We start from the raw sequence: 24,661 nt of genomic DNA, 5'->3' as shown, positions 1-24,661 counted from the left end.
TGTGTATTATTTCACAATATCATATCAAAATTGCAATGTTTACATCCTTAATTGCAATCGCGCATTTTCCCCAAATTGTGCAGTCCTACTGCGTAGTAGCATCATATGTGGGCCTTTTATTTGAGTGTGGTCCAACCATTGGTATAAGGCTTCCATGGCAGGGGGCGCAGATGTACGTCAGATGTATGGACCATTTGGAGCTTCAAATATTTAATCACATATCTTGCACATGTAGAACAGTGTCACAAAAATTCTAATATATAATCTTTAGCAGATTCATATTAACTGCCGGCCTCTATGTATATTTGTATGAGGGAAACTTGCCTTTAACTTAAATATTCCCAGTGAGCCATGAGGTCTCAACTATAAAGTGTTCAGAATAACCTTCATTACTCTCTGATGGACATGTGGGACTAGTAGAGTGGGCAGAATTATCAGAAATATTTTAATATTGGGAAAAAATTATCATATAGAATTGCTGTAATGATATATACAATTTTTATTCCCTGTGCATAAATGTAATTATGTCCTGGAGTCTGTCAGTTTCATTACCTTAACATTACAACTGATGTCAGCGATGTTTTCAGCACGTTGTGGAATTCTGTCAAGAACACGTATTCTGAGGGATATCTTCTTTCCATTCTTCAACATCTACTAATAATCCGCAATGACTGTTTTGCAAGGTTAGGACACATATGCTCTTATTTGTCACCTTTTTTTAAAATTCTTAACATTGTAATACACATGTATAACAACTATCAATACTATTAAAAGGGAACAAGGTAAAGGGTTAGATCCCAAGTAGGTACATAAAAGAAAATAAAGCTCTTCATAGATGTATGAAATGCACTTAACTTATGCTCCGATACAAAAAGGATTCTTCACATGTAACCACAAATTATAAATATAGATAGGCAAGGTAATAGGCTGGAAAAAGCAAAAGGCCACAAGATAATGGAAAGAAAAACCAGTCACCTTTTAATCGGGTACATTTTATGGGCTTTATATAGTTATTTCTTATGGCATTACAAACAAAGCTTATCTGTAGGAACACATACTGGCCCTGATTCACTATGTGTTGGATTTGTGTGGAATGTGTCAGGCTTGCATGATTCCGCTCTATTCACTGGCAGGACACACAAGTTGGATGTTCTGACCAGCTTTTTCTTAGTGAGAATTTCCAGCCATTTATTTACAAGATTTTGTGTGAATTAAGTTTTGGTCAAACACACCCCTTTTACATCTAACCACGCCCCTTGGGGGGGGGTTAGGTTAATTTTAATGCATTTTGCCACAAATTCTGCCACAGACACAATTTCTGAAGCACATATCGACAAAGGCATGTCTGGTTTACAATAGTAAATCAGGCTGACTGTGTTCTATGCATAATGCAGGGCCTGGGGGCTGATAATGACACTGGGATAGTCCCTTTTGTACTTTTGTGAAGCCCTGTGCCATGTTCTGCCTGTTTAAGTGCTGTTAAAGGGTTTAAGTGCTGTTAGACTTACAGTTATATTTATTTTTTATGTCATGATAGAAGTTGCTACAGTTTGTGTAGTTGAGAAGGAGGGAGTGACTTTGCTGTAAGAATTGGGCCACAGTGTTCAAACATAGTAGATAGGCTATGTGCCCATCACATTTTTCCCCATACACTTGGGGTATATGCTGGCAATCTGTAAAAGAAAAAAGTTTGGTGTGTACTGCTGCATACACTTAATGGGCCCTTTGAGTTTATACTATTCAATCAGTGTAGTCAAATAGTGACTATGGGGGAGATTTATCAAAACCTGTCCAGAGGAGAAGTTGCTGAGCTTCCCATAGCAACCATAGCAATCAGATCACTTCTTTCATTTTCCAGAGGCCTTTTCAAAAATGAAAGAAGCGACCTGCATCTCAGCGACTTCTCCTCTGGACAGGTTTTGATAAATCTTCCCTTATGTTTGGTCCATTTTTCAAACGCACATGTCAATTTTGTGGGACTCAAGTACAGCATAACACAGTCCCATAAAATCGACAAGTACAGTAAGAAAATTAAATGAACGTATTCACTCTTTGTCTTTGTTGTTTTTATTAAACTCAATAGGCCAATGAGTGGTACGCCACAGTGTACTTAGGTAACCTTTTTCTACAGGTTGCCGGTGTATACCCTGAGCATATAGTAAATGGTGATGGAATCAGAGCCCTTCCGTTTTTTTTCTTTTCTTTGTTTAAATAAAAATGTATAGAACATAAGCAGGAAACAATAGAAATGTGGTGTTTTTGTACAGTACTTTTTATAAGCTATCCTAGTAAGGTTCTTATGTAATGCAACTAGGGTCAACAACCATATCTTTCATTATGTTGTGAAACCATTAGTCTGTGATTTAAGTCTTAGTTCTGTGGAATTAAAAACGTTCGCTATGTTTAAAATATCCTTTGATACCGATTTTAGTTTTTTAGTAGCAACTCAGCTTTATGAAGTTTCTTCCTGCACAGGCTTTAAATATTACTCTGTTTATTTGCCCTGGAAGAACATTTTTTGGGGGTGGACAATTAGCATTTGCTTTAATAGTAAACATAAAGTTTCTACTGACTCACAGGGATGATATCTTATGTGATCAATCTATTCACATTTTCCACCACGTTTTAATTTGGAAATATTTCTTTCATAATGGGAACGTGATTGCAATAAAATGTGACACAAGAACCGCCATTATGGGGAATTATTTGGATTACTTCTAAGTAAATAACTGGTGGTAGTAAAGCCATCTTCCTCTCAAATGGTTTATTTTCCATCTTCAGTCGTTTAATTTGGAGTTCATTGGTTATGTCAATGTAATAAATATATTTAATCCTGTTCTTACAAATATTTGTTATTATCATGCTATTTCCTCCTGTTTAGTTGTTATCGCTAATAATTGACACTTGGGATTGGACATGTTTTGCGTATTTGCCTTTCATTACTCCTGGTTTTGCATGGAACAGTTTGCATAATTAGTTTAGATGCGATAATGCATGCGTGAGTGCATAATGCTGGAATAAGAGCTCTAATCGGGAAATAAAGTTAAACCAATTCCCTTCACGACTGCAGATAAATAATATGCTTAGAGAGAAGCTTACAGTAAGACATAGATTTTTAGTGCATGGTGCACGTATTGTGCTCTGAGCACCTGTGACCTACAGTGAGACAACTTTCCTTTTGTGCAGTTTCGAGGGATCATTATGAGGATTAATTGAAATGTGTTTGTAGCATGCTTATTTTTTCTGATCAGAAGAGGTGGGAGAGTTGCGTGTTGTAGAATAAAAATGAAATCATTCTTTATAATGTAGTGCTTTATTGGATTATCCACTTCTTATCTGGATAAAATATTCTACCCGAGTCTCCTGTGAGGATGAGCAGCACCATTTTTAATAATTTAACAAAAGTTATGATTGATTCCTTTGTTCCACTGTTGCAGTCTATTTATATGCCTATATATTAGATGGCCTCTCTCAATGTTACCTCATGTCCAATATTAGTTTAGGAGATGCTCTCCTTCATAAAACTATAGGCACGGTTCACAAATGTATTGTATATGTTGTGTGTTCTCTTCACACTTTATAGGGATTAATGTACTAGCTGTCATTGTACTATATCCTTTCATGTTAAAATATGTGCCCCCAATTATTTCAGTACTTTTAGAACTAAGGGAGGGAGATGTAAGCAACCTGTGGATAGTCAGGTGAAAGAAAAATAAGTCCCATGAGAGCTAATATTGTCTAACACGATAGACTGCCACTATCACTATTAAATTGTGTTGTCCACAACTGATATTAAATCTTCAACAACTGATAAAATCTACACTGAACAATCCCTGCATTAGAAACATGGTGGCCATGTCACAATCTTCTCTGATGAATTCTGACCTCTCCTCTGCGCAGCAGAAGGCAACATTTTCCCATAAATGTGGTGCAAGTATTTTTGAAACAGCCACACGTGTTGACTGTTCCAAAACCAAGGTATCAAGAGTTTACGAAGACTGGATGAGTCATGGACAAACATAATACAGTAGCAGACTACATCTGGTTGATCCAAGAGGCAAGCATTGTGTAGCAGATTTAGTATCTCCATGACTATGTACTACATTGAACCAACAGACCCATCAGTACAACATAAGGCATGTAATAAAAATGTCTATGATAACCTGCTGTGTATCTTGCGTCAGACGTGATCCAAGAGTCTGCAATCATGTACTTAAAGGCGACACTTGAAGTGAAAAAAGTCCTTTATTCACAACCCACAACAGTATGGCATCCTAGCATTTTCAAGCAGCTCTATAATACATAGCCCTTCCGTTCTTATACATACAGTGGAGATCAAAAGTTTGGGCACCCCAGGTAAAAATTTGTATAAATGTGCATAAAGAAGCCAAGGAAAGATGGAAAATCTCCAAAAGGCATCAAATTACAGATTAGACATTCTTATAATATGTCAACAAAATTTAGATTTTATTTCCATCATTTACACTTTCAAAATAACAGAAAACAAAAAAAATGGCATCTGCAAAAGTTTGGGCACCCTGCAGAATTTATAGCATGCACTGCCCCCTTTGCAAAGCTGAGACCTGCCAGTGTCATATATTTTTCTCAATCATCATCTGGGAAGACCAGGTGATGTCAATCTCAAACATTTTAAATGCCCGGACTCATCTGACCTTGCCCCAACAATAAGCACCATGGGTTCTTCTAAGCCGTTGTGTAGAAATCTGAAACTGAAAATAGTTGATTCTCACAAAGCTGGAGAAGGCTATGAGAAGATAGCAAAACTTTTTCAGAAGTCAATATCCTCTGTTCGGAATGTAATTAAGAAATGGCTGGCATCAGGAAAAGTGGAAGTTAAAGCAAGATCTGGAAGACCAAGAAATATCAGACAGAACCGCTTGCAGTATTGTGAGAAAAAACTATTCAAAACACATGTTTAACTGCACAATCCCTCCAGAAAGATCTGGAAGACACTGGAGTACGCTATTCCACTATAAAGAGATACTGGTACAAATATGGTCTTCATGGAAGAGTCATCAGAAGAAAACCTCTTCTACGTCCTCACCATAAAAATCAGCATTTTAACTTTGCAAATGAACATATAGACAAGCATAATGCATTTTGGAAACAAGTTCTGTGGACCGATGAGGTTAAAAATTTAACTTTTTGGCCGTAATGAGCAAAGGTACATTTGGAAAAGGGGAACAGAATTTAATGAAAAGAACCTCTGTCCAACTGTTAAGCATGGGGGTGGAGCAATCATGCTTTGGGGTTGTATTGCAGTCAGTGGCACAAGGAACATCTCAAGAGTAGAAGGAAAATTGATTCAATAAAATTTCAGCAAATTTTGGATGCTAACTTGATGTCAAGAGGCGTAAACTGAAGGTTTTGCCATGACCTTCACAATCTCCTGACCTCAACATAATTGAAAATCTATGGATAGACCTTAAAAGAGCAGTGCGTGACGGACAGCCCATAAATCTCAAAGAACTGGAAGACTTTTGTAAGGAAGAATGGGCAAAGATACCTCAAACAAGAATTGAAAAGACTCTTGGCTGGCTACAAAATGCGTTTACAAGCTGTGATACTTGCCAAAGGGGGAAGTACAATATATTAACTCTGCAGGGTGCCCAAACTTTTGCAGACATCATTTTTTTGTTATCTGTTATTTTGAAAGTGTAAATGATGGAAATAAAATGTAACTTTTGCTGACATATTATAAGAATGTCTGTCTAATCTGTAATTTGATGCCTTTTGGAGATTTTTTCATCTTTCCTTGGCTTCTTTATGCACATGAATACAAATTTTTTACCTGGGGTGCCCAAACTTTTGATCCCCACTGTATCTACTAGATGTTGTTACGGATTTACCAGCCAGCGCACCCCACGTTTATCAGAGCTACATCTCCTGCTGGATTGGAATTGTTTGGATTGATGCTATTTTGCATGTCAAGGTAGTGCCACTCCGATCACTTCTGGACTTGTATACTGAAAATGTGTACTGTGCCCTGCGAGTTTACCCTAGCGTTTCACATTACTCTATCCAGAAACTGTAGTCAGAGTTTAAAGGAGAAATGCATGAGCTTCTCCTGTAGAAGTGCACACCATTACTGTATGTTTGGTTTAAGAGCAAAAGATGATTGTAATAATAAAGAGCCATCTTTAAGAATGATAGTTTATTTTTATCAATTATTTTTTCTAGTGTTCGCTTTTTATTTCTTGAGTAATAAAATAGTATACTAGAAGGCCCCCACACAGAACCACATCAGTTTGTATATGACTGTGTGGATAAGGAGCGCATTTTATAATAACAAGATGAGGTGTCTGTATCTGGTTTGCAGAGGAGTCAACCATAATTAAGAATGCTGTCTTTCTTTTAACTAGTGATCAGACCTGTCCCCCATGTATCGGTGTGGCCGTAGTGGAAGGTTGTTTATGATACATGCAGAAATGCAATAGTTGTTAGAACCCATTCGTCTTAGATATGATATTATATTTTTGTTTTTTAATCAAATCTTTATTTATTAAACAATTATTCAAAGACCTCGTAAAGACACCGAAAGGGCAAGAAACAATCATAATACAGGCAAAGTACAATACAATTCAGTCCAATCATGCACGTCAAGAATTATTCCATGATAAACACAGAAAAAATGAATACATTAGATCTAAAACCACAATAATGATGTCTGCAAATAATTTAAGAAATAGTGAGCTACAGGGGGTGGAAGAAACTGAGATAAAGCAAGAGGGTAAAGGGGAAGATGGAGAGGAGAGAAGCAAGGGTTAAAGAAAGGGAATATAGAAAGTGTCCAGTAATGATATGCACTGGCTATTGCGAGAAGTGGTCACATCTGAAGCGCGTCCATGGGGACTAGATAGAAGAGTAAACTATATGTAAATTGATTGTTCTCTTTGCTCCATATACCATTCCTTTGAAACTCACCAGTAACGTATACTTTCATGAGATCAGCCTGCAATGGTGTCGAGGAAACTGTATGTAGCTTCATATGTTTTTTGTTTGAAAATTGTCTGTATTTGTGACAATTAAGAAGGCGTTTACATAACCATTCTGGCTCCGAAACCCCTGTATAGCATTGCCATCAGGAAAGCTCCAGACGTGGATGCTAAACATCTTCATTCTCAGATGGTGCTCAAAAGAATGTCTAGTTTATGTCAGTATACTGCCAAAAAGAAAGTATATTACAGTTTAGCAAACTAGGCTGTTGACTCTAACAGGGTTCTTAAAGGGGTACTACTGTGCTCACAACTTATCCCCTATCTAAAGGATAGGGGATAAGTTGCCTGATCGCGCGTGGTCCCACCGCTGGGGACCCCCGCGATCTTGCACGCAGCACCCCCTCTCATTAGTCCCCGGAGCGAACATCCGCTCCGGCTCTGATGACGGGGCCGGTGATCGTGACGTCACAGCTCCACCCCCGTGTGATGTCACACTCCGCCCCCTCAATGCAAGTCTATGGCAGGGGTGAGACAGCTGTCTCGCCCCCTGCCATAGATTTACATTGAGGGGGCGGAGTGTGATGTCACATGGGGCGGAGCCGTGACGTCACAATACTCCGGCCCCATGATCAGCAGTCATCAGACCCAGAGCGATGTTCGCTCCGGGGCCTCATGAGAGCGGGGTGCTGCGTGTGAGATCGTGGGGTCCCCAGTGGCATGACCAGGCAACTTATCCGCTATCCTTTAGATAGGGATTAAGTTGTCAGCACGGTAGTACCCCTTTAATGCATTTGTTAAATGGATACCATATTGGTCTATGGAAGACATATGCAAGTATATGACATCTGTTAAATGGATGTGTATCTGGTAAGCAGATGATTTTATAACATAAGATTGCCAGATCCATTAAGCTGATGTCTAACAATGGTATACCAGTAGACAATAATTCATGTAACATATAAATCATGAAAAAGGGCACAATGTGTCCATTAAAATGGTCCCATATTAAGCTATAGCTTCAGTTTTATTGTATACATCAGATGCTCATCCTTGCATACAATTTAAAAGAAAGCAAAAAATTGGATACATACACGCCATTACTAGTTGCAACACACAAAAACCACTGTAAACTAGCAGAAAATTAATAATCTGCAGGCCCTGCTTGCCCACCTTCCATCGATTGAAATCTTTTTCTTTTTTTTACCCATTCACAGTAATAGGGAAAGAGCAGTCAGTCACTGGCAGGTGGGTTCTCCTAACTCATATGATGCCATTTTAGCCAATATAAGGCACATTTTCACATACATGACTGAACAGCAGTCTACATCCCTGACACTACTGCACACTGTCCTTATAGAGGACATCATAAATGTGGGACATATTTCCTTTTATGAAAGTTTTGAAGGATTAGCAGCTCTGTTCATAAGCAATGTTTTTATATATTATTCATTTTAATAAGTATTATACAGTATGTTGAGCTTTTTCTCATTATGCAGCATCATTTTGTACCAAAACCCTTCTTATTTGACAACAGCTATGTTTTCTCCTCTTTATATTTTGTCATTTAATCTTGCTTTCCTTTTTTCCCTCAAAGACCACAGTATTTCAAAATAATAGAAGAGTGTGTATCCCAGATAGTGCTGCATCGTAGTGGTGTAGATCCTGATTTCACTTACAGGAAAAGATTAGATGTGGATTTCAGTTACTTGCTAGGTAAGTGTTACCATCAATTGCTCAGCTGGAATAGTAAAACTTTGACAGCTGCTGCTTTGTGTATTACATTGTTAGATGGAGCTTTGTCTGTTTTTTTATTTTGTAGATGTCTGTATAGACAAAGCAAAGACAGAAGAATTTGAAGAAAGATACCTGGAGATGAACAAAAAAGTGTGTAGGATTTTGTTTATATTTGTAATAACCAAAAATGAGTGGGCTGTTGTGCACAACTCTAACATGGGCGTAGCTTTAGAAACAATGGATATGTGCATCATGCTTTCTCCAATGTGGATTATCTAGAGGAGCTATATTTGAAATAGTTGTGTTTTCATTAGCAATATACTAATATGTGGTGCTGTTCTAGGCTGTTTCTATAACTTAAATAAAGTCTGAAATGATCAGCTCACATACTTATCCACCTCTCCATTTTAACTTCTCCTTACCTCTGTTATGCTAGTGAAATCTAATAGGACACTTAAGACCATATATTTAAACAACAAAGCAAAACAAAACCCTCCTTTAGTTTTTATCTGGCTATAATTTTGCCCCTTTGACTATTGATGTTTAAACGGCGTTCTAAAGAGGCAAACAGTAGCATGAGCTATTGCCACTGTTTACTTCTGGCAATATAGTGTTTATTTTAATGATCTCCAGATTGGGTTATTGGTATCTGCAGGACCATAAACATTGGAACGTGAGGGTTTTTATACCCTATTACATATTACAAACACATTACCTATCTAGCATCTATTTTAACATTTCCTGGGTTTATTTTACGTTTTATCTGAGCACTCATTAGAAGTTATATTTTAGGGGTATTTCAATAGGGGTGTTTTACCCCAGGCCATGGCCCTGGGGTTTAGTTAATTTGTACATAGCAAGGCCCTTTATGCCCTTTGGGTCATTTGGTGTATATCCATCCCAGTGGTTGAACCATAACTGATCAGCAAGTTATCATCTTTCCTGTGTATAGGAGATAACTTTAAATTTTGGGATAACCCCTTTAGAGGAAATCTATCAACTCTGTACCAAGTACAGACATGCAGATCCCGGAAGATAGGTGCTAGGAGAATAAAGTAACTCATACCTTTTAGTTTTGCTGATTTCTGTTTATAAACTTAACCCCTTAAGGACCAGGGGTTTTTCCATTTTTGCACTTTCATTTTTTCCTCCTTACCTTTTAAAAATCATAACTCTTTCAATTTTGCACTAAAAATCCATATGATGGCATATTTTTTGCGCCACCAATAATGCTTTGTAATGACATCAGTCATTTTACCAAAAAATGGATGAAACACCATTTTGTAAATTTTGTGGGCTTCTGTTTCTATACAGTACATTTTTCGGTAGAAATTACACCTTCTGTTTATTCCGTAGGTCCATACGATTAAAATGATACCCTACTTCTATAGGTTTGATTTTGTCGTACTTCTGGAAAAAATCATAACTACATGCAGGAAAATTTATAAGTTTAAAATTGTCATCTTCTGACCCTATAACTTTTTTATTTTTCCGCATACGGGGCAGTATGAGGACTCATTTTTTGCTCTGTGATCTGAAGTTTTTAGCGGTGCCATTTTTGTATTGATCAGACTTTTTGATCGCTTTTTATTCATTTTTTTTCATGATATAAAAAGTGACCAAAAATACACTATTTTGAACTTTAGAATTTTTTTCCGAGTACGCCTTTGACCGTGCGGTTTAATTAATTATATATTAATCCCGAACAGCCCACTGAGCTAGCCGGGGGTAGTTTAGTTTCACTTTAGACGTGTCCATCAACTTTGAACGTCGTGTCTAAAGTGTTAATAGCGCTCGGCACCACAATCAGTACCGCGCTCTATTAGTCATGGGTCCCGGCCGTTGCTAGGTGCTGGACCCGACCCGCTATCACGTGGGGCCACGTTATTGAATGGGAGCGGACTCAGGACGTACCGGTACGTCCTTGGTCCTTAAGAGGTTAAAATAAAAGTGCCTTTTTTGTTAGCAACCGATAAGTCAAACTGGCGGTTTTGGGTTGCAGCAATGCATCTTTTCTTTCCCTTACCCAGGCCTGCCCTGCTTGATTGAAATAGGGTGTAAGGGGGTTGAAGGATGGTGTATCTTTAGAATGTCTAGTTTTAGTTTGCACCATCTTTTGCTTTTGGTGCATTTGTTTGCCCACTTTTGGTGTTTTTAAGTGTCATCCTCTATTATGCAAAACCTCACCCATATGTTAAGCCCCACCTCCTGTCAGAGGTTTATATATATAATATAGGTATTATACTTTTATTGTTAGACCATATAAAAGTTCACTAGATTTCTGAATTTGACAGGATTCACCAGACATTTTAGTTTTTCTTATGCCTTCCATGAGATGGAGTCAGGAAGAAACTAACCAGTCTAGTGAGTTGTACCTCTGTATGGCACACTGACATTTTAAAGAAAAACTGAAGAAGTACAGAAGACACATAATTACTTTGGCTTGTGCAGCTTGTACCACTTTTAATGCACTATTTCTTCCATATTTTGGGGGCATTTTTGTTAATTTCCTTAGTATATTTTTGGATCCTTTCATTTTTGACCTTTTACGGCTATTCACTTTTTTTAATGCATCATTCTTTAAGTGTGGTATTTTTGTAGGGTATTTTCTTTTTCTGACCTCAATTGATCAAGAGCTTCAATAAATTCTTCTGCTGTCCATGTGTGGTTTTCTTTTTTTTTTTGAAAATGTCATATGTTTATTTTAAGAAAACCAAGTTACGAGATTAAATTATTTAAGGTTCAGAGGGGCTTGGTAAATTGACTTAAAATATTGTTATATGTATATTATTATCTACAATCCAAGCATACATAAAAATAGCCTTACCATGAAATATTCACTTGAACTATCATCTATCATATCCAATTTACTTTCATCCTAGGAAATAAACACAGTATGGATTTCTTAGTCTTTGGCATTTCAGTTCTTTCAATTCCCATGAATCTCGGATACTCTGCAGGATATTTCTTTTCTTAACAATGAGACAGTAATGCAGTGAAACCTCTTCATTATTGGAGATTTATTTTTACAATATGTGACTTAATCTCTTCTGTTTTTAATCTGTCTGCATGATTCAGAATGTCATGGGCATAGAGAGAAGCACATTTATCTTGTATTTCCAATTTGAGGAAGGAACATAGTTATTTTATAGGAACATATCACATACATATTCAATGTGTCGCCCAAAGCAAACATTTTCCACTAATAGAGTACTCTTACAGTTAACTAACACTTCATACAAGATTATAAATGGTGTGTGACAATATACAAAACATAGACAGCTATAGCTTGTAGTTTTCAATAGTCTGCAACATGTTTTCATCTGGAAATAGTGAGAGTCTAAGCGCCTGGAAACTAAGGGCATGAAGCTGATTCTGTCTTATGTGACAGTTCATTTACTTGTTTTCACTTTCACACATTGGCCTAAATGTGGTAGGCAGAAGTGTGTGTGTAAAATATCAGCAATGGATGTTATCAGGTTTATTTGTAGATTGAGCAAACAAATCAACTACATAAACTACATTTATTTGATTTATTATCCAAATATCTAAATTTGTAACTTTTCCCCCTTTACATGCCTCGGGACATTTTTACACTAGCATAATATTAGTGTGTCTCTGCATTATGACATTCAACCATGGGTCTGATCACCTGATCACACAGGGTATCATAAGAACCTATGGTCACTCATGTTTTCAGACCAGGATTTGATGCTAAAATAGGGGTACAACAATGCAGCTTGGGTGAAATTGTCACATTTGTACTATATTTTTATTGATCCCCTTTCCTCTACTCTACTAAGGGATAGGATTTATTTTTTGTGTGTTCACTATTTGAATTGACATTTCAGTATCATTGTCCTGAAGAGCTGTGGAGTATTTCTCTTAGAGGGGTTATCAAGGAATTAAAAAACTGTTCAAATTTCTACTAAAAACAGCACCACACCTTTCCCCATGTTGTGTGTGTGATATTGCAGCATGTCTCCATTCACTTCAGTGGAATTGAGCTGCAATACCACACACAACCTGTGAACACACGAAGTATGTGGACTAGCTGTTGAATTTATATGTAGGTGACATGAAATTTCTGGACTTCAGACAGTGGATGTACATTAAACAACAAATTATTTTTTATTTAGACATTCAAAGCAACACGGGGGATTCTTACATGTAATACATTTTTATTTTATAGTTGAAGTTATTCCCAACATGTGTATTTGTTCACATTTTACAATCATCAGCATGCTTACTGTTACTACCAATATGTCTGTTCATTTGGGATTGCTTGGCAAATGCATGCTTAGGCAAAGTTTTTGCATTACTATTCAAAATCATATTATTTAGATATTAAGCTTTACTAGTATGCTACAGCCCATTTTTTACACCTGCAAACTGAATAGGGTTTACTAAATACAATCTTTTTTTATTTTGGTATTCTTTGACACACCAAAACAATTTTGTATCATGTATTTAACAGCCCACGTGTCCTCACTCATCTTTTTTTTTTTACCCATTCTACAATGAAAGCAAAAAGCAGCATTTTAGTAGGCATGGATTTAGCAAATGACACTAGGTATTTCTGTGCTTTTCAGTACGAAGAGGAATTTACAATTCGCCAAGAGACCCAGTCCCAATTGCAGAAAAATGAAGAAAAAATCAATGAACTTCAAGCGGAATTACAGGCTTTTAAATCCCAGGTAATGGACCATGTTAAATGAATCTATTGAATACAAGAACATGACTGTAGAAGCAAATTCCACTTAATACCTTTCAAACAAGAGTAGGATTTCAGATTTCTTAACACCCTCCTGGAATTGTTTACTATCAATTTTCTTATTCATAGGTGCCACTTTAGCGCTAAGAAAGTATTATAGGGACTCATTAATTAGCTATGTGTGATCTTAAATGGATCTATTTTTGTGCTATATTTTATGCTAATGAAATGTGTTTCTTTAAGGTTTAGCTCTCAGTGTCACATTTGTTGTAGGTAATTAACCACCGAGGGTAGACACTCTTCTGCATGTGGATTTGGCATTCATCACTGATCTTTGTCTCGGCGCAGGAAATTATTTCTCCAGTAATCTATTTTGTTGGTCCTTCGGCTTTTGGTAACCTGCAGTGAAAGATAACCTGCCACATGGAAAAGAATATTTTCTGATAATTTTTCAATTTCAAAAAGTAAACAGATGGAAACATGACAAAAGCCATGTGATTTCCTATATAGGCATGTCATTTGGCATGTAATCTGACAAGTCTCAATGTTTGGATGCCAAAAATATATAGGGCATAGTCCTCCCCTCCCCCCATTCTTTGTCAACCTCAGTTAGGATAATAAGCAAGAAAAAAAGAGAAGTTTAAGTATAAATGATAAGAAGTGTTTTCCCACATGTCGCTTGACCTGCTGAACATGGATTGAAAACATGCTTTAGTATTGTATAAAATGATTGAATCAAACCTTAGGCAGTGAATTCTGAGTACATTTGTATTATTCATTTGAGTTTTATTGTACACACGTCTAATATTAAGAAATACACAGATGCTATGGATTGCCTCAGGCAGTCCTTACAGCAGCTACTTACAGTGCTGGCAGGTGATCACAACAGGCAGCATTGCCTGGGACTGATTTGTTAAAATTGTAGCGTTATGGTATGTTTAATGCATCCCTGGTGGATTATTTCTAATGAACGGTTCTAAGCATGCCTCAACCTTTTCTTGTGGAAAATGTGTGTACTGCACACTATAAACATTCAGGCTTAATGCAGACAAAATTGGAAAAATGCTTCTGGGGATTTCAAGCGTTAGTAAGTGCCATCATCTTGGAACCTCATGATGTCAAATATTCTGACATTAGATTCTTAATCAGTTAGACTCACCCTGTGCACTTCTTTTGTAACTTGTTACCAGGGTACTGCTCGTGCTCAGCATAGGAAACAATGTAGCAAATAGTCCTTACATAGTGTGAAGCCCTTAGGTCAGCTGGAAAAAAAAAAAAAAAAAACACCCAATGTGTTAGAACATAAGTGATTTGCTCTATTTATTCTACCCAAGTACTTTTTGCTACAAATAAATGTAGTGTACGGATGTTGGAAGCCGGTCCAATGCCTTTGTCAGTGTTCTATGATTGGTTTTCCTGATATATTGTAGCTTATATTAGTGGCACTCGTTGATTCATGCAGAATTTTTTGTGAAAAACTTATTGTTTTAAATCTTTTGTGAAAAAATTGTGAGAAGTTGGAAAATTTCTGGCGTTTTTATTTTTTATGGCATTCACTGGTAAAAATTATGTTATTTTTATTCTGTGGGTCGGTACGATTATGGCTATACCCATTTTATATAGCTTTTTATGTTCTATCTACTATCTATGTTTATGTTCTTTTTATGTATTTCTCTTCCAGAATGGTATCTCTGATACTGAAATCAAAGCACTTAAAGCATCTGGAAAATTGCCTCAATCAGATGTCCCAAAAGCTCCGCCTGCACCACCTGGACCAGCATTTGGATCTGCTCCTCCCCCTCCTCCTCCACCGCCTCCACCACCTCCTCCAATGGCTGGAGGACCTCCTGGTGCTCCACCATTTCCTGGGTTTGCTTTAGGGCAGTGTTCCCCTCCTGTTAAAACTCTCCCTTTTGGCTTAAAACCTAAAAAAGAGTTCAAACCAGAAGTTGGAATGAAGAGGCTAAATTGGCAAAAGGTATTATATTGATCTGATTACTTAAACTATCCTTTTTAATTATTTAATGGCGCAAATCATTGCCTACGAAAATGGCAAAAAAGTCTTACAACAGTTGATGCTCTTTATAAATCCTAGACTCATTTAATATTCATTCATAAATTTTCAAGGGAAGTCCGTGTGGATTCAATAGCCTTGTTATGTCTTAGAAACCAAAATTACGTATGCACTCAAGTGCTGCCTTTGCATGAGCAGAATAATGATCACATGACTTAACAACCCTTTTGAGCCCAAGGACACAGTCACCTATTGTTCTGAAGCGTAGATAAATCCCTCTGCCTGGCTATTACTTCTGTAGCACTACATAACAGTCCTCAATATTATCACACAGCTGCACATCTCTTTGAAATGAGATATTGCTCTGTGTTGTATGAAGGGAGGTCTGAATGTTAATTCACTTTTTTTTACTTATTTTATTTTGCATTATTTAGAAGTACCAATTTGTATTTCTGCATCCCTGGCAGATATGTATCTTGCTATTGTTCATATTTCATTCGCATTATTGACATTCCTTTAAAGGAGTTGTCCGGGATGTGAAAATGGCCCGTCATACTGCCGGCAGTAAAAAAATAAAAATAAAGAGGTACATACCTTCTGTTGCTCCCCCGGTGCCTCCGGTAACCTGCTCCAGCCTCTGCTGGGATCCTCTTTCTGGTTGCCAGTGGTCGGCGAGTCATACTGCACTCAGCCAATCACAAGCTGCAGCGAAGTCCCGCCTCGGCCGGCGTAGGCTGAGTGGCAGTCTGACATTTTCGGCCCCCGCAGCAGGTATGTACCTCTTTAGTTTTTTTTTTTTTTTTTACTGCCGGCAGTATGACGGCAATTCTCCCATCCCGGAGTACTCTTTTAAAATATGTCCTTTGTATGTTAACGTATAGCAGACATTTTTGACAATTCTTAGGAAATACTATGATCTGCTGCTTTAGTCATCCTTTCGATGGATTATTACAAGTACATAAAAACCACACACACTAATACATTTTCTGTACAGACAGGGCTTTTAGGAATGCATATCAAAATATATGAAGAATATATTTAAATAGATGAATTCTCTAGTAAATGTTTTCTTTGTTGGTTATTGTACCTGTAGGTTTTCGGTTAGTTCCATGTATGGTTATTCTTAGGTCTACTGAAAAATTTCTGTAAAGTTCTCTTCCTTTTTTTCCTTATGTTTATTACATGTGGGTGTAGTTTGGAGGCACCATAGTGGTTCAAGGGGAACATCTTGATCATGGCTGAGTTTATTATATTAATGATTGATTTATACAAGATCAACTCAGTGTGTTATGTTATGACAGTACCAGTTGTGAAACATTTGACAAACCATGTAATAGTTATGCCCTATTCTGTGCACATACATTTATTTATAGCTGATAAATGAATTGCTGATCACGTTCGGACCATTATTTTTTTCTTGTATTTACAATGAAACTCCAGCACGTCTTGAATTCTGCCAGAAGGAAAATAAAGATACATTTGTTGTGTATATTATTTGTGTATCTAGCTGATGGCTAAAAGTATCCATTCCTTTGAAAGGTGTTACCCTACAAATGGCACTTTTGACAGATATTTTAAATGCCTCATTGGTGGTACATTATTCACTGGGACCCCACACTCCTAAAATATATGGGGCCCGGTTTCCTGGTGTAAGCAAGTTGACTCTTTTTTTGACTTAGACTATAAAAAGTGATAGTACCCAGTAAAATAGCTGACATCTTTCTGATATGGTATCAGAATACCATGAATTAGTATGTTGTAGATCAGCAGTAAAAGAGAAAAGCCATTTTACTTCTTTTCTATGCATTGCAGTGGGACAGATGATTGGTTTCACCGACAGAGTGCATGCATTCAGATGTCTCTTTGCATTTTTATTCTGTGCACACTTTCCCTTTTAACTAACAAAGTCTTTTATCAGCTCTGCCTTAAGCAGATTAGAATTTTTCTTTGACAACAGACATTTGTCATAAGCAATGTTGTTTTAAAAAGTCAAAAGTCTACTAGCTCAGGAAAACACTAACTACAGAAGATTGTTTAAATATTACTAGGCAGTGGGATGCAGCTGGCACTGATGAGATGGCATATAAATAATGACAGAATTTAAATAAACTTGTTTAATTTTTAAGATTTGTTATTTGATAATGTCTAATGTATATATATATATATATATATATATATATATATATATATATATATAGTAGAATTGAGATTAAATGTAACACATACAGGATCCTGCGCAGATTTGATGCGCAGGATTTGTATCTGCAAATTTGAAGCTGTGCTCAGTTATTTAGTTTACATTGAAATCTGCAGCAGAAAATCCTGCGTATCAAATCCTGCGTATCAAATCTGCGTACATGTGATCGTACCCTAAATGTATATTCAGTCTTTACTGTCCTTTCTGTAAATTAATTTTTCAGATTCGACCAAATGAAATGACTGAGAATTGTTTCTGGGTGAATGCAAAGGAGGACAAATTTGAAGATAAGGATTTATTTAATCAACTGGAGACTACTTTCTCATGTCAAAGAAAAGGTAACAAGGAATAACTTGGAATAACACTTATGCCAGTCATTATGTTGACTGTATGATAATCTGCAAGTCCCACTGGTTCACTATCTTCTTAAATGTAAATTAAAAGTGCTGGACCTTTATAATCAAAAGATTGAATGTTTATCCATTACATTCCTTCATATTTTCAGTTGATTTGCTTCTTTTATTTTGTCACTCAATAGTCTTGTATCCTGCAGATACCAGATAAGTAGAATATTGCTATAGTTAGAGAAACAAATTTGGAGAGTTCTGAATGCCTCGGTGTCCAAAGACACACAGTAGATAGGGGACCATAAAAATCTATTTTTTAAAAAAAAATTTCATTTGGGCCCAGGAGCTTTAAGTTATGCCTTTGTTTCACAACATTAGACCTAATAATAAAGCAATTGAAGATAATTAAAGGGGTTATCCAGGAATAAAAAAAAAATAAAAAATTAAAGGGGTACTCCGGTGCTTACACATCTTATCCCCTATTCAAAGGATAGGGGATAAGATGCCTGATTGCGGGAGTCCTGCAGCTGGGGACGCCCACGATCATGCACGCAGCACCCCGTTTGTAATCAGTCCCCGGAGCGTGTTCGCTCCGGGTCTGATTACGGTCGACCTCAGAGTCGGAGGCGTGTGATGTCACGCCCCCGCCCCCATGTGACGTCACGCTCCGCCCCTCAATGCAAGCCTACGGGAGGGGGCGTGATAGCATAGGTGTGTTTCTCTCCCACTTGAAATGCAGTTGTTCTAATAAGATGCTTACAACAAATTAGACCCAAAGTGAAGAGAGAGGGTGCTACTGATAATGAACAACAACATTTAACTTAGGGGTTACTAATACACTTAAAGGGGTACTCCGGTGAAAAACTTTTTTTTTTTTAAATCAACTGGTGCCAGAAAGTTAAACAGATTTGTAAATTACTTCTATTAAAAAAGCTTAATCCTTCCTGTACTTATTAGCTGCTGAATACTAAAGTGGAAATTATTTTCCATTTGAAACACAGAGCTGTCTGCTGACATCATGAGCACAGTGCTCTCTGCTGACATCTCTGTCCATTTTTAGGAACTGTTCAGGGTAAAAGGAAATCCCCATAGCAAACATATGCTGTTCTGGACAGTTCATAAAATGGGCAGAGATGTCAGCAGCGAGCACTGTGCTCGTGATGTCAGCAGACAGTTCTGTGTTTCAAAAAGAATATAATTTCTGCTGTAGTATTCAGCAGCTAATAAGTACAGGAAGGATTAAAAATTTTTAATAGAAGTTATTTACAAATCTTTTTAACTTTCTGGCACCAGTTGATTTGAAAAAAAAAAAAAATTTCATCGGAGTACCCCTTTAAATCCCCCTTTACCAATAGTAAAACATAACTTTAAATTAAATTACTTATTGTTGGAGGACATGGTGGGGGATTGTCTATCTATATTAAAGGTGTACTCCGCCCCTAGACATCTTATCCCCTATCCAAACGATAGGGGATAAGATGTCTGATCGTGGGGGTCCCGCTGCTGGGAACCCCCGGGATGTCGGTTGCAGCACCCTTCTGTCATTACTGCACAGAGCAAACTCACTCTGTGCATAATGACCAGCGATAAAGGGGCCGGATCATCGTGATGTCATGGCTCTGCCCCTTGTGACGTCACGGCCTGCTCCCTTAATACAAGTCTATGGGAGGGGGCGTGACGGCCGCCACGCCCCCTCCAATAGACTTGCAATGAGGGGGGGTGCCGTGATGTCACGATGCTCCGGCCCCTGTATTGCCTGTCATTATGCACAGAGCGAATTTGCTCTGTGCAGTAATGACAGAGGGGTGCTGCATCCTAGAACCTGGGGGTCCCATTTATTTGGTACTCTAATAAAGATCATTCAGGGTATGGTGGTCTTTTTGAAACAGAGTGAGCAGGTCAGGCCAGGTACATGAAATGGGGAGAGGGGGTTAAGTTTATCCCTTCCCATTTAATAGCCAGTCAAGAATAATGATGTGGAGGGGATTGAACTAGGAGAGTAATGGTTGTATCAGAGTGAACAGCTATATGAGGGGAAATGGCTATATGAATTGAATATTGCCCATTCCCCCCCATATAGCCACTCCCCTCATATAACCCTTATAGCCACATCCCTCATATAGCGTATGTTCCCCCTCATGTAGCGTATGTTCCCCCTCATATAGCGTATGTTCCCCTTCATATAGCCATTCCCCGTCCTATTGCCTACTGTATGATACCCTTCATTTCATATAGCTAATTCCCCTTATTTCATATTATCAAATGAGGGGAATGGTTATATTAGTATTTGTTTTGTTTTTTATTGAAATCCCAATATTTACCTCTGTATTCACATTCATTCCTAGTCCATAGCCTTTAACCCCTTGAGAATACTTGACGTACATGTACATTGCTGTGATGTTGTACATGTATGTTGTGGCGTTCCGCAATCATTGCATCACCAGACACTGTGATCAGAACAAGTGGGCTGCTGTTACCATCATCCGGGACCTCTTGTATAATGGCAGACATCAGTGATTGAGCTGATGTTTGCCATTAACTTTTCAGATTATACGATCAATACTGATCACTGCATCAATAGTATTTGGGGGTTCATTGGACCACCCTCAGCGCTAATGCAGGGTCTGATGAATCAAGATGGTGTCTGGAGGCCTCCTTAAAGGAGTAGTCCAGTGGTGAACAACTTATCCCCTATCCTAAGGATAGGGGATAAGTTGCAGATCGCGGGGGGTCTGACCGCTGGGGCCCCTTGCGATCTCCTGTACGGACCCCCGACAGCCCGCGGGAAGGGGGCGTGTCGACCTTCCTACGAAGCGGCGGCCAACACGCCCCCTCAATACAACTCTATGGCAGAGCCGAAGCGCTGCCTTCGGCAATCTCCGGCTCTGCCATTGAGTTGTATTGAGGGGGCGTGTCGGCCGCCGCTTCGTGCGGGGGTCGACACCCACTATCTGGCTGGAGAGCCTGGCCCCCCGTACAGAGAGATCGCAAGGGTCCCCAGCAGTCGGACCCCCCGCGATCTCAAACTTATCCCCTATCCTTAGGATAGGGGATACGTTTTTCACCACTGGACTACCCCTTTAATGCCGCTCTAGTGGGATCCATCTGTATGGTCTGCTTTCTGGCAGACCATACAAATAGATTGCAGATAATTCTGAACAGTCAATAACCCTTAACAGTAATAGCATTCCATACATATCTTTAGCCCTCTGTGGGGACCAAACAAACAAAACAACACTGAATAAGCCCCTCCCCCAATAAAAATAGTATCACCTCTTTCCCCATTTTATTAATAAAAATGTAAAAGAAATCACCTCAGAAAAAGTGGAATAAAAAGTGACATATATTTAACAGTACTGATCTACAGTCATGTCCGTAAATGTTGGCACCCTTGAATTTCTTTCTAGGAAATTAAGTATTTCTCACAGAAAAGGATTGCAGTAACACATGTTTTGCTATATACATGTTTATTCCCTTTTTGTGTATTGGAACTAAACCAAAAAAAGGGAGGAAAAAAAAAATCTAATTGGACATAATGTTACACCAAACTCCAAAAATGGTCTGGACAAAATCATTGGCACCCTTTCAAGATTGTGGAAAAATAAGATTTTTTCAAGCATGTGATGTGCCTTTAAACTCACCTGGGGCAAGTAACAGGTGTGGGCAATATAAAAATCACACCTGAAAGCAGATGAAAAGGAGAGAAGTTAACTTATTATTTGCATTGTATGCCTGTGTGTGCTACACTAAACATGGACAACAGAAAGAGAAGAAAACTGTCTGGGGACTTGAGAACCAAAATTGTGGAAACAATCTCAAGGTCTCAAGTCCATCTCCAGATATCTAGATTTGCCTTTGTCCAAAGTGCGCAACATTATCAAGAAGTTTGCAACCCATGTCACTGTAGCAAATCTCCCTGGGTGTGGACGGACGGAAGAGAAAAATTGATGAAAGGCGTCAACGCAGGATTGTCCGGATGGTGGATAAGCAGCCCCAAACAAGTTCCAAAGATATTAAAGGGGTTATCCAGGGAAAAACTTTTTTTTAAATATCAACTGGCTCCAGAAAGTTAAACAGATTTGTAAATTACTTCTATTAAAAAATCTTAATCCTTTCAGTACTTATGAGCTTCTGAAGTTTAGGTTGTTCATTTCTGTCTATGTAATCTCTGATGACACCTGTCTCGGGAAACGCCCAGTTTAGAAGAGTTTTGCTATGGGAATTTGCTTCTAAACTGGGCGGTTCCCGAGACACGTGTCATCAGAGATTACTTAGACAGTAAAGAACAACCTTAACTTCAGAAGCTCATAAGTACTGAAAGGATTAATATTTTTTTAATAGAAGTAATTTACAAATCTATTTAACTTTCTGAAGCCAGTTGATATATATAAAAAAAATTTTTTTCCTGGAATACCCCTTTAAAGCTGTCCTACGTTTTGCCAAAATGAACTTGAGTAAGCAAACATCCTTCTGCGAAAATATCTTGTGGACAGATGAGGCCAAGATAGAGCTTTTTGTAAAGCACATCATTCTATAATTTACCAAAAAAGGAATCCTACAAAGAAAAGAACACAGTACCTACAGTAAAATATGGTGGAGGTTCAATGATGTTTTGGGGTTGACATGCAACCTCTGGAACTGGGTGACTTGAATGTGTGCAAGGCATCATGAAATCTGAGGTCCTGGATCTTCTAGCAGGACAATGACCCCAAACATATGTCCAAAAAGCACCCAGAAATGGATGGCAATAAATCGCTGAAGAGTTCTGAAGTGGCCGGCAACGAGTCCAGATCTAAATCCCATTGAACACCTGTGGAGAGATCTTAAAATTGCTGTTGGGATAAGGCACCCTTCCAATAAGAGAGACCTGGAACAGTTTGCAAAGGAAGAGTGGTCCAACATTCCGGCTGAGAGGTGTAAGAAGCTTATTGATGGTTATAGGAAGTGACTGATTTCAGTTATGGTTTCCAAAGGGTGTGCAACCAAATATTAAGTTGAGTGCCAATAATTTTGTCCAGACCATTTTGGAGTTTGGTGTGACATTATTTCCAATTAGCTTTCTTCCTCCCTTTTTTTGGTTTAGTTCCAATACACACAAAGGGGATAAACATATGTATAGCAAAACATGTGTTACTGCAATCCTTTTCTATGAGAAATACTTTCAGGGGTGCCAACATTTACGGCCATGACTGTATATGTGTCTGTCATGCATGGCCGGTATTTGTCAGCGAATTGCCGTATCGCTGAACAACCCTTGGCGTACCCCTGGTTGAGAACCCCTGAACTATACCATCGTATTTTGACCATCAACACACTCTTAATCATGGCAAATACCAAGAAACTTTGAATATTGGTGGGGAACCGACAAAGTAATATAAAAAGTCCACTAAACCCATACACCATTATTAAGAAAAAATAAAATTAAACGTGTTAGTGTTGATTATACTATGATGTTAACATCTGTCTGTTTACGCTGGATCACAACCTTCTTTTTTATGTCTGTGAAAGGCTTGGTCAGGCATATCAGCCCGTGCTGGAGGAGAAGGTAACAAAGTGTTGGGTTTTTGTGCCAGATGGTCAGGAAATGTAGTGGATCTTGCAGGAAAGACTCAAAGTGGGTAGACCCATAACAATAAAACAAGTGCAACTAGATCTACAATGTGCCAGTCATTGTGATGCCATGACAGTGACAGCCTCCAAGTTGGCTCCTTTGTTTTTTCTTTTGAATTTCTTTTCCTGGCTATGAAAAGTGGATCATGAGCCAATGCACTGCAAATATTATAAAGAAGCCATGCACACACTTACCATCACTTCCTACAGTGCCACATGTGTTTTATTACTCTAATTTGATCATGTGATCACCAGTCTGACAAAGTTACTGTGCATATAGTGTGTCGCAGGATATCAGAGCAGAGTCTGACTTCCTGTAAACTGCAGGATGACCTCATTACCTACCAGATCCTCTACCTACTAGCACCCACACATTTCATTTCTTGATGCAGTTTTTCTGTTTTTGTTGTGACTTTCCCAACATAATGGAATTGGTGATATTGTACTTCAATTGTGAAAATCATGGTAAAAAGTTCATTTTTTTGCCACAATTTTGTCACCACAAAAATAGCAGCAGAAATAGCCAAAATGCTGTAAAATGTGTGCAACTGCTGTAAAATGTAACATGTGAACACAGCCTTAATCAAATGGGTTATCTAGCAGTCTTAAAAAAGAGAAAAAAATATCCTGGGTCATCCCCTGGTGGTTTCCTGGGTGGCATTGGACATTCCCCATTGAGGTTCACCCATGTGCTCTTCTCCATTGATTTGCTTCCTCTCTGTGTGTGTTGCTGTGATTTGTTGTGGCTCTCTTGGCATTACGGAAACCCATCTGGTTTCATTTTATGGGCAAGTATTAACCCCTTAAGGACCAAGCCCCTTTTGACCTTAAGGACCAGGCCAATTTTATTTTAGCATTTTTGTTTTTTCCTCCTCGTCTTATAAAATCGTAAATCTTATATATTTTCATCCACAGACTAGTATGAGGACTTTTTTTTTTTTTTTTTGCTTGACCAGTTGTCCTGCGTAATTACATCACTCATTTTACCATAAAATGTATGGTGCAACAAAAAAAATACTATTTGTGTGGGGAAATTAAAAAGAAAACCACAATTTCGCTAATTTTGGAAGGTTTCGTTTTCACGCC

General features: G+C 38.1%; 1 protein-coding gene and 1 long non-coding RNA gene across 3 annotated transcripts in view; one reads left to right on the top strand and one right to left on the bottom strand.

The window, feature by feature from the left end:
* DIAPH3 (diaphanous related formin 3) overlaps window positions 1-24,661 on the top strand; it is an 882,879-nt gene that overhangs the window by 358,907 nt on the left and 499,311 nt on the right. Inside the window, exons 12-17 of the mRNA XM_056555485.1 lie at window positions 567-683; window positions 8,554-8,672; window positions 8,779-8,843; window positions 13,286-13,390; window positions 15,089-15,385; window positions 17,842-17,956. Coding sequence (XP_056411460.1) covers window positions 567-683; window positions 8,554-8,672; window positions 8,779-8,843; window positions 13,286-13,390; window positions 15,089-15,385; window positions 17,842-17,956 — 818 coding nt within the window. The remainder of the gene's footprint in view (window positions 1-566; window positions 684-8,553; window positions 8,673-8,778; window positions 8,844-13,285; window positions 13,391-15,088; window positions 15,386-17,841; window positions 17,957-24,661) is intronic.
* LOC130355406 (uncharacterized) overlaps window positions 1-24,661 on the bottom strand; it is a 160,632-nt gene that overhangs the window by 2,290 nt on the left and 133,681 nt on the right. The window contains exons 4-6 of one of the 2 annotated variants that reach the window (XR_008888510.1): window positions 11,521-11,571; window positions 6,946-7,183; window positions 553-671 (exon numbers count right to left, since the gene is read on the bottom strand). This is a non-coding gene — a long non-coding RNA (uncharacterized LOC130355406). The remainder of the gene's footprint in view (window positions 1-552; window positions 672-6,945; window positions 7,184-11,520; window positions 11,572-24,661) is intronic. The other variant, XR_008888511.1, reaches the window with a different exon arrangement.

This window comes from Hyla sarda, chromosome 2, assembly GCF_029499605.1.
Source record: "Hyla sarda isolate aHylSar1 chromosome 2, aHylSar1.hap1, whole genome shotgun sequence".
Taxonomy (NCBI): Eukaryota; Metazoa; Chordata; class Amphibia; order Anura; family Hylidae; genus Hyla; species Hyla sarda.
This window is presented reverse-complemented; position numbering and strand designations above follow the sequence as displayed.